We start from the raw sequence: 17,554 nt of genomic DNA, 5'->3' as shown, positions 1-17,554 counted from the left end.
CCTTCAAACTAAAACCCTCTGCCATTCTGCCTGGGTGGAGTGAAATCGTGGGCACTTCAATCTGTCAAGGCCGTTGATTCTCCACAGAGGCAGAAGATGCTTATTCCCAATTCCTTCCTCTCAGAACACACTGCGTTTAGCAGCTGCTCTAAGCAGGGGGAAAGGGGAGTTGGACAGAGAAGAGAAAGACACTCGAGCTGGTCCTGAAATCCCTGGTCTTCTGTTTTTCTGTCTTCAGAGATTCTAATGCACATAAGGGGAAAATAAGCATTCAAGTACACTCAACAGTTCAGCTCATTACATATCTAACATTTCTTAACTGTCCTACCAGGTATTGCTAGAGTGTAGGCTCCTCTTCTGTAATGAGGTCTCTTAGTTCCTACTGTTCTGGAACTGGAGCTTCCTAGCACACATGGAAGACACTACATTAGGATCACAACTCTACTTTCAACCTTTCCTCTAATAACTGAGAAAGGGACTTCTCCTACCTTACTGGTAGCTCGACCTATCACTTAGGTTTTCTCATAAAAGTTCGGAATATTTGTCTAATAAATTGAAGTTTCACATAAGTCTCTCTTCTCTGAAATCTGGAACAGTTCTCGTTGAATTAGTGAAGGTAAATGGCTTCAGGGAAGTACGCGCAAGAAGGATCAAGGAAGGATAGAGAGGAAGGAAAGGAGAAGGGAAGAACGCTAGGAAGGTAGGGTACAATGGTTAACGCGCTACTCCAAAGTTGCAGTCTCCTTAGCGCTGTAGCAGAGCAAATTCTTGGCTTACTTGACTATGAAGATTCTTGGGCTCACCAACGCTGTACTCTTGGAACTCCTGGAAGGCTGGAACAACTGGCCTCTGAAGAGACGAATTATAAATATCCCAACTAAGGATTGGACACTAGAATACTAACCCTTGAATGGGAAAGAATTCCTTCTGAGAAATAATGTCTTTGAATAAGCGCCGCTTCCACTGAATTACTTGAAAGGAAGCGCGCTTCGAATTCGAACTTCTCTACCTCAGATTCAAATTGAAGTGCGCCGTTGAGCGCGCTCGCGAGCCGCTTCATTCCGAAGCGCCTTCAAGACTAGAATGTCTCTTCTGGGGCCTCTGATACTTCGCGGGCAACGCGGCGGCCATCTTGAAAGGGTCTTTTTCACCGGGTTAACATTAACCCAATAATTTACAGTAGCCGGTTTAATTACCACTCTACGTTTCTTGGGATAACACTGCCCTATGGTAAGGGCACTCACCAGGTTCCTGACAAATGGCACCTCTTGAGAGGCCGAAGTTGGTGGGAACCTCTTTCTGTAGTCCGCCAGCATAAATTACAGATCTATCAATAAGGAAGGCGGCATGCCAACCATCTCCTCCTGGTAATCCTGGCGATATTGTTGTTGAGGAGGGTATTGATACCCCCCATATTCCTCCTCAAAGTCATCCTCCTGACACTTCACATGTAATTGTAAAGGTCTACTCTCATAGCCAGAAGGGCCTTCATCCTCCTCTTCTGAATCCTGCTCCTCTAGCAGGTGTGATGGCACAAAAGGCATAACCTTGCTCAGTGAAGTGATCTCCGGCGTAATACTCCTCTTCATGGCAATTTCAAATTTCTCTGGTGTTTTTTCCCTCGTCGACGAGAACGCAGACGAGATCGTCGACGGCACTGCCGCCGTCAATGCAGCCGTCGACACCAACAACAGTGCCTTATCCGTCATTGACGACGCAGTTACCGTCGTCGTTGTAGTTGTCGATGACCCTGTCGTCGTCGATGACGACCCTGTTGTCGTCGCAGCCGTCGTCGTTGATAAAGTAGTCATCTTCGACGCTGTCCTCGACGACACCGGCATCGAAACCGTCATCGACAGTGTCTTCGTCGACAGAGATTCATCAGTCATAGGTGGTGAAGGCTTCTTTGGAATTAACTTTACCTCAATCTTCGTCGTCGACAATTAAGTTCTCTTCGTTGACGATCCTGTCGATGATGCCGAGTTCGCTGATTTTACCTCAGGAGGCATTGAGGAAGGCTTCTTGAAGGATTGCCTGACTTGAGGGGGTGATTTTGACGGCTCAGAATCCTGTAGCCTTATCCCCTGAAGCATGCCCCTTAATCTCCTTTTCTTTAGTTTGAGGAGATTTTGAGGGACTGCACCCAGAAGACCCATGAGTGGTCTTTTTGAAGGCCTTCTCAAGACGTTCCTCTGAGGAATGAGCATAAGGTGATTTCTTTCTCTTTTGAGACCTCCTAGATGAAGAAGAGGATGCCTCATCGCTATCACTTGAAACCTCCTTTCTGGACTTAAGCTTTTGAAGCCATATCAAAAGGCGCCCTTCATGGTCCTCAGGGTCTTACTTGAAAAGGTACGACATACCTTACAGTCTTTACCTTGATGGTCCGGAAAAAGACAGTAAATAAAATCAGCATGGGGGTCATCAGTGTAGAGACTCTTCTTGGAACAAGTGGCACAGGCTCTAAACAAACCATTTTTCTCCTTTCCAGACATTCTCAGCAGAATGAAGTAGTAATCAGCAAGCAAGATGATAAAAGCAAAAGAAAACCACAGAACAAAGTTCCAAATCTCATTTAACAAGAGGAGTATTGAACAGAGCTCAAACTGGACTCCCTAGCACAACGTGCGGTAGAAAATCTGTGGGGCAAAGGTTCTCTCAGGAGTGTTCTAGAGGGTGAGAGGCTATGATTGGCTCAGGGACAATTTCGGTCTCTTTTACATAACGAGAGTCATGGGTTGCAAAATGGAAATAGGCCTAGGCCTCTTTTCTGTTTTGTACTTATCTAGGCATTGCTTTTTTATATACCGGGGACTCCCATCTCAACGACGGGGAATGATTCAGGTATGTGAATCTATGAAAGCTCCAATACTGGAGTAAGCTACTTTTACAGAATTGACATTTTAAATTTACAAAAGGGATTGCTTGACTTTAATTGAATGCAATGTAACCTAAATTGCTATGTTTGTGTGATCTGCATCAGGACTACATGTTTAAAAGTAACCTGTGGTTTTTGCTGGAAATCAATGCATCCTACTCGCAGTAAATATGGGATGACTGTCAATTGCAGCCAATGCTGTAAGCTCACCAGTTTGTGAAGGGTGGGCATGTAAATCATGCAATCTATGAACAGTGAAGTATGGGTTCAAAATGCAGTTAAGGGTCATTTCTGTCTTCTAGGTGCGAATCACGAAAACAAGTGCACAGTCACGCTCCTAGTTTTATGCGATTGCACTGTAAAGAGCACTATTACTCTCTTGAATAATAATGCGCTTTCAAAACACATAACATAACAAGGTGCATTAATTTAACCCAATATTTCTCTGTGTTAATGTATTATTTTAGACAGCACAACTCAAAAACAGGAGAGGCAAATCCCACTCACTGTTCCCAAGCTGTGCTGACTGCATATCAAGCTCAAACTCGGAGAAATACTGGTTTTAACAAATCCACTGTCCTTAGACAATGCAGGCGCATAAAAAACAGACACGTGGCTCTGCACTGAACCAGCGCATCTGTTCATGATACAGCCCCTGGCTGCTTTGCCATTTTCCTGTGGCAACATAGCACTAGATCTAGACATGTGTACTAGAAGGGAATGTGTGTGAAGCAATGATTCCAGGGCATCCATCTCTGAAAGAGGGGCGTTGGAATGTGCACCTTCCACACCCCCTGCCATGCACAGGAATACAAAATTGTGCAGGGTTATGAGCCAAATAGTCATTTACAGTGCCCACAAGTCAATTTGTGCATACTCATTCTGTTTGCACACAAGCAATTTCTCTGTGTGAACTTCTAAATGCATCCTATTTTGCTGGCATTGATAGCTTTTAATTTGTTCTAAATCGACTCGTTACCTTGGTTATCCAAGGTCATGAACTTGGATTGGGGACGGGAATATAGTGTTTACATGGGAGTGCTTTAAGAGGTAGCATTGCCAATGTGGTGGCCACACCTACAGTAATCACTTGATGCACATTCATAACATTGCGTATTTTAGATATGCGTATAAGTTACGAGAGCAGGAAGTGCACAATACACACCAAATGTTTTTAGTGGATGGAGTGAAAAGAATCTTTTCAAATGCTAGAAAAAAGAAAAAGGCAGTCATATTTATTATGACTGCAGATTACCTGCTCTGCAAACGGTCCACAGTCACAAGGATCAGGCAGTCTAAAGTATACCAGGCACACCACAAAATTCAAATTGTACCAAAGGCTCACCTTCTAGTTCTGAGAATTAAAAATAGTCAGACATATGCAAACTGTAGGCTTACACCTACACCAATTTGAATTGCCTCATTTCTTGGGCATCTGCAAGTTATATTTACACAGAAGTGGTACTCGACCGTGTTGAAAGCTCTGTGCATTCATTTCAGACCATCTATGCCATTTAAGAGTTGCAAGGGGTTGCGGATGCGACCCCTGGCTAGCCACTTGCGATCACTGGCACTGCCTTCGCGCTCCCTGCAGTGGCGTAACGATAATTGAGGGGGTCCCCTCCAGACTCTGTCAGGAGCCTCCCGGCCGAAGTGCAGTGCTGAGGGGGCCCCCAGGAGCTTGGGCCCCCCCGCACTGCGGGGGATGCAGGGGCCTGTGTTACGCCCCTGGCTCCCTGGACTCAGTGGTGGCAAAGGCAAGTGCAGGGAACACTGGCCATAGCAGGTACCGGGCATTTCCCCGGTGGGCTGGAGGGGTGGGGGTCGGTTTTGTGCGGGGGGGGCGGTTTTGTCATTGGGGGCTGGTTTTGTAGCAGTGCTGCATTATTGGCCCCCAGTAACAAAAGTGGGAGCGGTGCTTCTTGTTAGCACCCCCCTCCCAGGGCCGGTCGAGCACCAATCTGCCAGGACTGGACGCTGTTCCCAGTCCGGCCCTGGGCAAGGCAAGAACAGAAGGTACACAGTGCTGTGATATACACTGCGTACATTCAGCAGCTCTGACTGAGACGTCAGGCATTACATTCTTAGCTCTGCAAAGCAAACATACTGCGGTTCAAAATGAACTCTCCTGAATGCAATAAAGAAATGAAATAACATGTATATATACACTTTTTAAACGAGATGCTGCCAATTGTCAGTATTGAAAACATATGGAAAATGATGCGTTTGAATAAAAACCGCACCTCTGTGATTTAGGGGGTGATAATGAATGCCTTGGAAGTGATGCTAATAAAACATGCATAACATGTTAAGGAATAATTTAGTTCACATTCAATATATGATCTAAATGAAGCAATACACATGTACAAAACCAGTATTGTTTTTTTAAATCTTTCATTTCGTCTTGTATGTTTTATGCTTGGGGTATGCACTAGGGAAACCATTAAATCATGACAGTTTGTGGTATAAATAATATGGCTTGCCAGTGTTGGTATATGTTTTTTGTGGAACTATATATTCTCCTCTTCCAACAAACACATAGATGCATTAAAAAAGAGAAATGTATAATGTTGCTATTATGTAAGCAGCACCCTATTTAAAATGTATGTGGGATATAAAATGGATATTTATCTGTGTTAGCAACTGTTGTGTTTACGATATAATTGTGTGCTTAATAGGCTCTTAACTTCAGTAATGTCATTTATTTTGATGTCATCAGAATTAAGGTCTTGTGACATCACTATCTAGGAAGATTCGGTGCCAAAGTTCATGTGATATTAAAGGATGGCAATGTGATGATACTTCTGTTACCCCTATCATTTTAGTGAATTGACGTCCATGTTTCAAACCACATATCATTTTTATTAGAAATCGTTTTCTTTGTTTGAAATCATATTTTTATTGTTTTTGTTGACTGTGTAAGAACCAGAATGAGATCAGTTTAAACTATCCTACATCACATGCACAATTCAACCCACCTTATGGCCAATATATGTGTCGAGGAACTGCTCGTTGTAGGAACAGGAGCATTTGTGGATATGACCTTCTTCTGTGCCAGCCAGGTAAATGTTTTGATCCTGCAAAGATAACAAAAACATTTTTAAGATTCATATTTCGTATTCTGCCCAATTTATCTTATTCTTTATAAAATCTCTTAATTCTTGGGAACGACTGTATGACCTATAGCACAACTTCTTGGAGATTTAGGTCCTGACTTAGGCTTTGCATAAAGTACTCCATCCTTCACTCTGATGAACTACTGTTTGCCTCATTTACAGATCACCGCCAGCCCAGTGGCCATCTCTGTGCCTTGAAAGGAACCCCTGTCATAGCAGGTCCTTCAAGATACAACATATTTGGTGGATGTCCGGCAGCGGTTTTGAAGGCCAATCACCAATCTTTTAAAGTTTTTTGGTTTTCAGAAACAAACTCCTCAAGCTGGAGTTTGTTTCTGAAAAACAAAAAACTAATGACGCCCCCTACAGCCTGAAAGCTTTCTCCCAGTGTGTGTGGGTCATTATTTGGTTTATTTCTATCCCTTGACCAGGCAGTGACAGACAGAAAGAAATGACATTACACTCTCCTCCCTTAGCAGGGAGGGTGGTGTAATGTCCTCCCTCTAATGACGCTTGCTCCTTCAGGCTGTCGAAGGAAGCTTTCCATTGGCAGAGCCGACAGGGGTTCCTTCGACCGAACGATTTGACCATGGCGGGCTCACTAACAGTATGGCAGACAAGGTACTCTATCGCAATCAAAAATTAAAATGCCATTCTTTTTATACACTAATGTTTATTTGCACATGTAAGCAGCATTTCTCAAATAATGCCAATATGTACGCAAAGGTAGCACCAAACCAAACAAGACACCACCTAAAATCAATTAGTAAATTAAAAAAATCTATTAGGGCTATGGTAATAATTAAGGAGGTGAAAAATTATTATTAAAGTGATATTAGGAAAGTACACATTGCCAGAAAGGTGAATCGTATAAATCGAAATAGCAACCTAGGATTGGGATGGAACAAGGCAACATCAGCTGGTTAAATAAGGGAAAGAAAAGAAAGAGTGAGAGATAACAGTAAGGCAAGATGAAACAAGGAGAGACCAAAGGGAGAAGGAGAGATGGGGCAAAAAGGCATGATATCTGGAAGAGAGAGGGGGAGGAGAAGAGAAAAAAGATGAAGCAAGAAAAATAACCGATCGATTATTGTACGCAGGTTAATGTGCTGATGTGTCACTTTTTTAGCAAAAGACCATCTAATGGATGCTTGCTACTTCCTTTGTTCAGTCCCATCGAAGTGCCCGACCCACCATATCGAGCTTGCAATTGGGTAGCAGAGGCAAGTCAAGGTTCTGACCAGGCTTGAAAGAATGAGGCAGTGGGAGTCTTTCTAATGGTATTTAGGCAATTGAGGGGCCCCTGACAGTATGTCTTTATTTATAAATGTTAGATGGCAGAATCGATTTCCCCACTGCACTGCATCACTTGGAGTTAAAGTTTAATATTGTTCTAGTGTTCAAAATTATATATAAAATGTTTATTTTTACGCACTAGTCACCAACTTCCCCAAAATCTAGCTATCTGATCTATCAAGCAACATTTTCAACATTGAATAGGTAGAGCACAAAAACACGAATTTTATTTAACTATGTTGAGTAGTCAAATGAATTCTTTTGATTTTGGTTCACTGCTGGGACAGAAAAGTCCCTTGAATGGTGATGGACATGTACCCTGCCCTGAGTACCCCAGGTGCAACGATGTCTGTATTCCGGGTGCTGATTTTTGTTGTCATGGGCTGTGTCACTACGCTATGATGATATATACCATTGTGCTGTGCTACACCCTGAATCTTCTATACTACACTGTATCTGTACAGCTGAGTTTGAAGAAAAAACAATAAAAAGGTTGTTAAAAAAAAATTCTTGTCAAGGGCAAACACAGGTCATGTGTGTGCCCTATGACATAGGCCTGTCTCACGGATTGCGGTTTTGTTGGGCTGTGATGGGCCCAAAGCGCTACCCTCATAGCAGAGAAAAGTCTTTGCCACGATTTAAGCACCACAAGCGTGGTGGTGGCAGCATACCGTGAAGTGATCAGTAGAAGTGAACAGGCTTTTTTAACTGTGACACTGGAGTGAGGCCTACAGGCTCACTCATGTAAAGTTCCACTGTTGTGTGCTTAACTCACCATTTGCCTATCAAACAATCAATCAGTAGATGTGTACAGTGTGTCTTGTTACCTGTGAGAGTATCCAGGCGCTGGCAGGGTACAGTTGAGTAGCTAAATTGCCATGTCTTCAGGGACTTTCGAAACTCTGGAAGAGATGGGGAGGTCCATAGATGAAAGGTCCATGTCTTGGCTAGCAGGTAGGGGCAAAAGCAACCTCCGCATCTGCTACGTCAGATGCAGGGGGAAGAGGGTTAGAGAAAGGGACGTGGAATGGAGGTTTCTGGTGGGCTGATGGAAGTGCAGGCTGTGGTCCAAGTAGGCAGGTCCGCAGTTGTGTAGGACCTTATATGCATGGATCAGGGACTTGAACTGGCATCTTTTCTGTACAGGGAGCCAGTGGAATTCCCTGAGGTAGCAGGTGATGCGTGTTTATTTAGGGAGATCCAGGATGAGTCTGGCTGAGGCATTATTTATGGTATGTAGTCGGAGGAGGAGGTGAGCTGCGATCCCTGCATAGAGAGCACTGCTGTAGTTCAGTCGGCTGTAAATGAGGGCCTGGGTGATGGTGTGTCTTGAGATTTGGGGAAGCCATTTGAATTTCTTATGAAGAATGCGGAGGATGTAGAAGCAGGTGGAGGAGACGGAGTTGATATGAGTGGACAAGGTTATCTTGTTGTCCCGAATAATGCCTAGCTTCCTAGCGTGCTCAGTGGGGGTCCAAGTTCTGAGGTCCATCAGGATGCATCCCAGGGGGAGCTTTTGATTCTGAAAATCAGGACATCAAGTTTGTATGATGTGTTGTGCAGTGCATGTGTGTTGCATGCATGTGCTGGGTGTATGTGTTCCTGTGAATGGCACAATGCATTGAAGAAATTGGGCTCCATTTTGAGAGACCCAGGGCCAACTAGGGGAGCATGAGAAGGTAGAGGAATCCCCCAGACAGATTTGCGGATTGATGCTTTCATGTGAGCTGAGTTGGACACACAGAGAGGTCACTGAAAATTGCATGGGCATATCTCAAGAAGGAGATGGGGCTGATAAGAGAATCATATAGAGTAAGACTGGAGCCCTGGGGCTCACTGTCGCTTCTAAAGCATGGAATGACCTCCTTCTCCATATCAGAGACTCCTCCCTCTCTTCTTGAATTTCAAAAGAAGTTAAAGACCAACCAACCTACCATAGGTAGGGGTAGGCACCCACACCCATTCAGCCCCCGGATACCCTTGTGGGTGAGACGGTGCTTTACAAATACACATAAAATACCATCCAGGTGTGAATCTCTAGTCACTTTCATGGCTTGTGTATTGCGGTTATCAATTTTAGAGTGTTTCCTGCTGTGAAAGACTGCTTTTTGAGAAATGTCAAGACAGAGGAGCGGGAACTTAATAAACAAAGCAGACCCCCAACATAAACTGTAAAAAATCAGACCCTAAATAACATTTGGTATCTGGAAATTAACTATAAAAGGGAGAGCTCTGTGCAAGGAGGAGAAGTTCTTCATGACTTCTGCCTGTGATCAGGGCGGGAGGCTATGGTCTGCCAGTTTCCCAGCTGGTTGCAGATAAATCACCCAATGTCATCCAGACCATCTCCTCCTGGGGCACCAGTGTCTGGCTGCTTGCCAAGACCAGTGCATCCTGTAAGTAAGAGAAGTGCACTGGAGGGAGAGAGGTCCAGTGGGGGATCCTGGCAAGTTGATCCCTAGAGCAAGGTATGAGGAGACTGCAGCTGCACTGATCGATTTGTTGTCCATGTGTTGATTCAAGTTGGTGACCCCGAATGCCATGAAGGTAGCCATTGTCAGCTTCACAGCTGTGCCAATCAGATCATCGCCCATGTGTGCTATGTAAGTCGGTGACCCCATATTGCAGAACGGTTCACCATGAAGTTAACTGTGCCGATTGGGCCATCGCCCATGTGTCGAGTACAAGTCGGTGACCTTGTATGCCAGAGAGGGCTGTTGTGAAGAGAAACATGATGCTGTGCCAATTGAGCTGTCGTCCAAGTACAGAGCGGGCATGATGATCATGTATGTCAAAGGGGGTCACTGGAAAAGCCAAAAATCATAGTCTAGTTGATTCCATCATCGCAAAGAAATCCATATGGCCTGAACCAGACTGAGGGCTAGCACCAAAATCCATCAAATTCCCCTCCCCCACCTGCAGGAAAGAACAAAGGAAACTTACTGTTGCATTGGAGGAGAGCTGAGGACACCCATCCGTGGGTGATACTCATCGAAGGTAGATGCTCTTGGAAACTCCGGACAATTACTGCTCTTGCAGGTAAGACTGATTAAAGGGCTGGATGGCCCCAGGGAACTTGTCTGCTAGATAACTCTTTGGTGCTGAACATTTCTGACTTTTCTAACAGTGTCAGATTGGAACACCTGAGAATCAGACTGTACATATGACCTAACCTGAATGTTGCTTATGGTGATTGGGGAATAACCACTATCACTAAGTGAGAGAGAGAGGTGAGAATCAGGGGCCTGTCTATTGAAAACTAGAGCCCTGACATTAGGGGGTCGTGAATATTATTTGTGTATGCCATATTTGTTCTTGTATATAACAACAACCTTTTTTCATAAGAGGCAGTATTTTGACTGGACAGGCTTTTATTGCTGATATTGAACAAACCTCAAGAGGTGAGCCTGTGTTGCTGTTTGCCCCATACCCTCTGAAAGGGATTCTGACAATCACATTTTGGTTAAGACATTTATTTGTTAACACTGAAGTGCGTGTACTACGTTCCACACCACAACCAGTTAATTGATCACAGAATCTCCAAAGAGTTATAGTAAAACCCATATCAATGGGGAAAAAGCTAAAAGGCTGCAATTGTTTTCGTCTTAAAAAACATTTTGATCTCTCTGGCCTTTGGTGCACCAAAAACAAATCTCTGACAATATTCATTCCAAAAAGCACATGAAATATTACAAACAATTGAACTATACCAAAACAGCTGTTGCCCAGCAGGGGATAATGCAAATTCTTTGTGAATAAGGGAACAAGAGGAAAGGATGAGGGAATTTGAAAGAAAGAAAAATGTCTCAGTTCTTTCTTTGCATATCAAACGTTTAAAAATCACATTACAAAGCAATAAATTCACAATTAAACGGCTTTGCCATACGTTGCATCGTGGAACCAGGTGCGTGGAGAAAATGGGAATTCTTTCCTTGAACTATAGGACGCTACCAACTGGAGTGGATATTTTAGATGACGACATCCTTCACATCCTCCTAAATAATGGCTTTGTAAAAAGCATCCATGTGGAAACACCTCGTATTAAGAGGATACAAAAATCGATGAAATAGACAACTTTAGATAGAAGAACTAACCGAGCCATACTGTCTAGCCAAACTAAGAAGAATTTTATTGAGAGCCCTGAAGAAGTCAGAGAGGACGAAACGCATTGGCTACAGTTCTTAAACTGATTATGAAGAAGAAGATAAAAGAATAAAGGATTACAATTCTAATATGTCTGATTAATGCTTTGTATTATGAAATATGTAATTTGTGTTACAATATTTAAAGTTTATTTTTGAACTCTAGCTTGATGAAAAATTACTAGATTCACACGATGTTGGGTGCTGAACCATTGTGCATTTGGCTATTTGGATCTGGGATGGGAAGTTGGTTAGCCTTTGTCTCATAATGGTGTCAGAATGGTTACTCAGACCACTACCAAAAATTTTGCAGTCACTGAGTGGGCTCCAATCTTTGGTGCAAATCCTTCCAGCAACCGTAAACAGGCACACGGAGTCACACCTGGAGACAGATTCTGTCCTAGTCAGGCCAAACTTGTGTGCCTTAAGGACTCCCAGCCTTCATTTGCTTCCACATTGAGGACGTTCAGCAAATTAGATTTTGCCGATCCATCAGGTCTCCAACCCTTCTAGCTTTTCTAAATGGCATGTCTTTCTACAATTTCAGGTTTCGAGGACCATCAGAGCTTCAAGGGGGGAAAGAATCAGGAGCCCTAGCCTTCAGTGGCTTCGAACCCAAAGCTGGTCTTCTCATCAGAAGCTGCAGTAGTTTACAGTGGCTGCTTTAGCAGAGGAAGGACATCTGTACTGTTTTTATCATCTTGTCCCTTTTCAGAATTTGGAAAAGAGATGTGGACTACCACAAAGCTCATGTGTCGTGCTTAAGCTCGGTTATAGATGTCTGCCTGATGCAACTCATGGAAGGAGGTGTCCATGTTTTTGCACTGGGGGGCTGAAATTTAGTCTAATTGGTCCGGTTGTTCTACTTAATGATGGCCAGTAACTTAGACACTTCTGACAATTCCTGAAGGCAAACTGTTTTCTTTGCTTGATTTTGGACTTTCAGTACCAAGTCTTTGCAGAATAGAGAAGAAGTTTACCAACTCCCGTCTATCCTTAACCTCTAGGGATATTACGTGAGGATCCTATATGTGCTCATTTGTGGACCCTTTTACAGACTCTAGAATGGATTCTCCACAGGATTGGAAGGACTGGTAGTTCGCGATCTAATTCTTTTTTGCCTGCCTGCAGGCTTCACCCTTTTCTTCTGGAATGTCTTCAGTGACGGACTTGCAGGCTCTGATACCTGATATTCCCTCTCATATTTTCCTGAGGCAGACTGAGACTGGATGGGCCTGATTGTTTGGGATGGGGTGATACAGTAGAGGAAGAAGTCAGCCTAAACACAGACATCTTTCAGAGATCTTCCTTTCCTTTTTGATCTCTTGCGCTGCAAATACTCTCTTTCTCTTACTTATAATTCTATGTAAAATGAATTGGATTAAACTGCAGAAGGATAGAACTGGAGAGAGCCACTGTCAGAGCTGAGGTGATTCGAAAATGTTTGGGGCATTGCTCCCTTATCATCGAAGACTTCGGGCGCGGGCGTAATGAGTATGAATATTTGGGCACAACCTCCTTGTAACTCTGTCAGGAAGCTGTTTAAAACTCCCTCTGGAGATTCTACCACCTCAGACTCCCTAGGGCTGATAGCCTGTGTAAACAGCTGGAGGAAGGTTTTCTTTACCTCTAGTAACCGGCCAATGTAGGCCAAGTGAAGGCCCCGATTTATTTAACTCGAAAGATGGCCTTATAGCCAACTGGATGAGCATTGATGGAACTTCCCTATGAAAGGTGCAGGCCTCAGCAATCCCTATGCTGGTTATATATTTGTAACAACCTGTAGGTGCCCTAAAGGGGATGGGGGGTGCTGTGGCGAGAAAGAGTGAGGGGGTGTATTTTTGTTATAACATCAATGATATCATTCATAGTATACAGAGATATTTGCAAGATAGGTGCAGGCTCACAGAGGTTCAGGCATGGAGAGATGCAGACAGAAATAAGCGCCAGATGTGTGCAGGGTGCCAGGTGTTGGCAAAAAGGCACAAAAGGTAATGGGCCAACATTGTCTTATTAAAAAAAGAAATGCCAATAATTCATAATAAAAGTCATCCTTGTTGACTAATGTTGAAATAGCCACATATGTACAACATGAGGGCTTTCATGAAATGCAAGCACTGGTAACACAAAAATGTGTGCAATCTCAGAAAAAACATTGACAAAATATCAGTTTATGCTGCATTTTTTCAGAAAGCCTATGTGCATGCATGTCCTGGTATAAAAACCCAGGTCAGACTGGACTGTAGGGCAAGCAAGCAGTGCCCGATGGACTGGTCTGACAAGTCAGTGCGTGGCCCGTTTGTTTCTGTTTGTGGGCCTGTTTTATGTTCTACTGTATCTGTTCAGGTAATTCAGTTTCCGATCTCGTTCGTATTTAGCCACCATGTTGTGTCTTTCTGCCATTTTGTGATGCCCTCATTCAGGCGGCACGATGCAATGGAAATCTAAGGATCTTCAAATTGGCGCCCGAACGTGGGCCGGCTTCAGAGGTAGCAGTTCTTGCCTGAGGATCGCGAGGAGCCCTGCAGGAAATTCTGGAGAAATCGCGAACCACGTCAAGCGACCCCTGTATGTCGAAGTGGTCCGAAGGTCTTTTGCAGCGCGGTTTCTCCTTTCTGACGGCTGCTGATGACTGCTGCCCTGACTGCCGCCCTGCTTTGGTCCCTTTGATGATGTTTGGTATTGCGAGACATTAGACGGGCCTCTGTTGGCGTAAGAAGACACTTAGTTAAGTATTGGTGGGTAGCTCCCACTATTTTTGTTTTGATTTGGGTCTTTGATTCGGCTATTGCCGAAGCCGAGGGGTGAGTACGTTTGTGCTATAGTATTTGATTTAACCCCTTGAGGTTTGTAAACAGTCCAGTGAAATAACGATGCCTGGTCTGAATAAGTTTAGGAAGTTCTGTTGCTTTGGTTGTAATAGGGATTCCCGGCTGGAGGACTCTTGTCCGATTCCTCCGGTTGGAACTCCCACCTATGAGCTTTATTCAAAACATGGTGTCGGCCCCATTGCCTTTAATAAGGCATGGATCCGATACACGAAGAACGATGGCGTTCTACAGTGGCCACTAAATGGTAGTTTTGAGCCTGACATATTAGACAATTTGGAAGCGATATTGTTCAAAAGACAAGCCCGGCCGGCAATGTTTGACTCTTTCCGCCTCTGGCGTAAGGAAGCCAAACAGAAAGAAATTAAGCAGGCAAAATGAGATAAGAAAGCACAAAATATGACGATTATACAGGCTGCCCAGCAGTTTAAAGATAACAAGATTGATAATGCAACGGAAATCTCAGAGAGACAGCATCATATGGCAATAGATAGATGCTATCCGGTGTTGCCTAATTCCCCTTCTGATAAAGGTAAGGATCTGGAGGAAGACCCTTTGATGTCTCACCTATTGAGATTGCCTCCGCCCTATGTACAAGGTGCTAATGCACCCCCGTTGTTACAACCTGTTCAGCTACCTGTTGTTCCCCCACCTGTTCCGGTTTTTCCACATCTGCCTCTTCCGGTATTGCCACCCCCACCTCTCGTGCAACCGATTCCTTTGTCTTCATCTCCTGAACCTCAATCTTCTTTGCCTTCGGCTCCCCTTAGAACTGCCAGTTCCTCTCCTGTATCGCCTAATACCTTGTCCCCTGTCCTTATGTCTAATTCTCCTACCGTGCGCAAACGAATATCTGGTTTCTTGTCCCCTTTCTTTGAGACTCTGAACATGTCTCCGGCTGTCTCTCGAAGACAGTCTCGTAGTCAACTTCCAGGTTCCGATGAACGGGTGGTACTGGACTCTCTCGCTCGCAAATGGATCGAGAAGGGTCCCCAGTATAGTGTGAAAGATATCATGGCCACATTTCATCAGTGGGAGGCGCCCACCCAGAGATATGTATTTAATGTTATGTGTGACACTCTCGCTAAAGAATGGGAAGATATGGATTTGAGTTTACTTCCCCAGGGTTTGTTGGATATTCAGGCTAATTTCGATAAAGGACTCATTGTGGGTTCTAAGGTTGAGGACGCCGTAAGGACACTTATTACTTTTAGGTCCTTATTTTATTCACAAACTTTTCTTGATTCTGACCCTGCTGTTCGGCAGACATTAAAACATTACCCGATGAGAGAGGTTCCTCCGATATGGAGGGAAGAAGTTGCACAAGCAGGTAATAATCCAGCTGTCCCCGCTCACTTCCAGCGTATATGGGTACATGTGCCCTGGAAGAGATCTGATGTTTTGGCCCTCAAACAATCTTTACCGGATCCCAGTAAAAACCCTGCTGGGTACTATAAAGAATTGTCTCAAACTGTTGATGCCTGTATTATGAACTTAGCGGATATTGACATGCTGATGGGAAATGTAGTCCCACAAGCGTTATGGGCTCGGATTCGTAGAGAGGATCACGCTCAAGAATTGGGTGGTACATGGAATGCTATAACTGCCTCGGATAGAGCACAAGTGGGTGGTGCTAAGCCTGATGTTTTGATCACAGAACTCCCTGGTAGGATTATTGCTTTAATGAAAACAATGATGCCCGCCTTACGAGTTAATAGGGATAAATTAGCCGCGTGTAAATAGAAGAAAGATGAGTGTCTCCGATTTCTTCACTCGTTTTGAGGAAACGTTTATTGATCACAGTGGTCAGGATGTGACTACGGAGGGTGGACAGCGATTATTTGTAGATAAATTTGTATTCAATTTGCTCCCCGAGTTGTCACATAAATTAAAAGGGTCTGAAAGTTCATGGGCTGTTTCTTCTTCTGCTCAGATATTGGCTACTGCTCAATATTACGAAAACAGGGACAAAGAGGAAAAAGACAAGCAAGAGAAAAAGACTAAAGAATTAAAAACGAAGGTTCTTCTACAACAAGCTCATCCTCCTCGCTCTGCTCAGCGCCAGTTTCAACAGCCTCCCCAGTTTCAGAGGGTGTTTCAAAAACCTGAGCCCTATATTCCGCGGCCTTTGTTAGGTCCCAACCAATGGACCTATTGTAGGAAGGAAGGTCATTTTAAGAATAGCTGCCCGGTTTTATTACAGCGTAATGGAGGACTATCTACTCCACGAGGTCGTGGTGGTTCCCAGTTAGCGCCCAGGGGTAGAGGTCGAGGTATGTCGCCCCAGACACAGCGTTCCCTTCCACCTCCACATTCTATGAACTACTTTGATCAGCAAAATACTAAGTCTACACAGTATTACAATGATGATTACTATGTTGAAGGTGAGAATGACGGTCTTCACGCTAACTAGGACAGCCATGGACAAAGTAAGGGAGTTGTATCGATTCCAGTAGATCAGAATGGGCCTTATGTTAATGTCACTACAATGGGTGTGTCAGATCCATTTCTTTTAGATACTGGTGCGATGAGAAGTTCTATTATTGACTCTAAACTCCATGGGGCACCTTTGTCTGGCTTAACAAACGTATCAGTAGGATTTTCTGGCGCCCCAGTTCATAGCCCGGTCTCTTGTCCTCTGCCTATTTCAATTGGTTCTTATGATTTGGAAGCTCTGTTGGGTTTGGATTTATTGAAAAGATTGCACGCAACTATATATTGTTCTCCTTCTGGTGTACATCTCGTTTTGGGGCAGAAACTGACTTCCCCAATGTATTTGTCTAAAGATCAATTTCCACCTGAATTGCTCTCTCTCCCTGCAACACTTTGGGCTCCGGGTCCGAATGATGTTGGTTGTCTTGAGATTCCACCCTATGTCGTTACCCTCAAGCCCAATGCTAAATTGCCACGCGTCCCTCAATACAAAATTCCCAATGATGGTGAAAGAGCACTTTTTGCTATTATTTATGAATTGTTTCAGATGGGTGTGGTCGAGGAGACAAGGGGAAATGTATGCAATAGTCCTGTTCTTCCGGTTCTTAAACGTACTGATCCTTCTCAGCCTCCTGTTTATCGCTTTGCTATTGATCTCCGGGAGGTTAATAAAATTGTTGTACCACAGTTTCCTGTTGTTCCAGATATCACTGCCCTGTTAACTATGATACCTGCCTCGGCAGCTTGGTTTTCTGTTATTGATCTGAAAAATGCTTTCTTCAGCATCCCCATTGCTGAAGAGAGTAGGGATATTTTTGGCTTCTCTTTAGGAGGCCAAAGTTTCCGGTTCAAGCGCGCACC

At 44.0% G+C, this 17,554-nt stretch overlaps 1 protein-coding gene across 1 annotated transcript in view; it reads right to left on the bottom strand.

The window, feature by feature from the left end:
- Positions 1-17,554, bottom strand: part of DNAI4 (dynein axonemal intermediate chain 4) — a 365,428-nt gene that overhangs the window by 58,560 nt on the left and 289,314 nt on the right. Inside the window, exon 14 of the mRNA XM_085600143.1 lies at positions 5,857-5,955. Coding sequence (XP_085456269.1) covers positions 5,857-5,955 — 99 coding nt within the window. The remainder of the gene's footprint in view (positions 1-5,856; positions 5,956-17,554) is intronic.

Source organism: Triturus cristatus, chromosome 4_2 (assembly GCF_964204655.1).
Source record: "Triturus cristatus chromosome 4_2, aTriCri1.1, whole genome shotgun sequence".
Classification (NCBI taxonomy): domain Eukaryota; kingdom Metazoa; phylum Chordata; class Amphibia; order Caudata; family Salamandridae; genus Triturus; species Triturus cristatus.
This window is presented reverse-complemented; position numbering and strand designations above follow the sequence as displayed.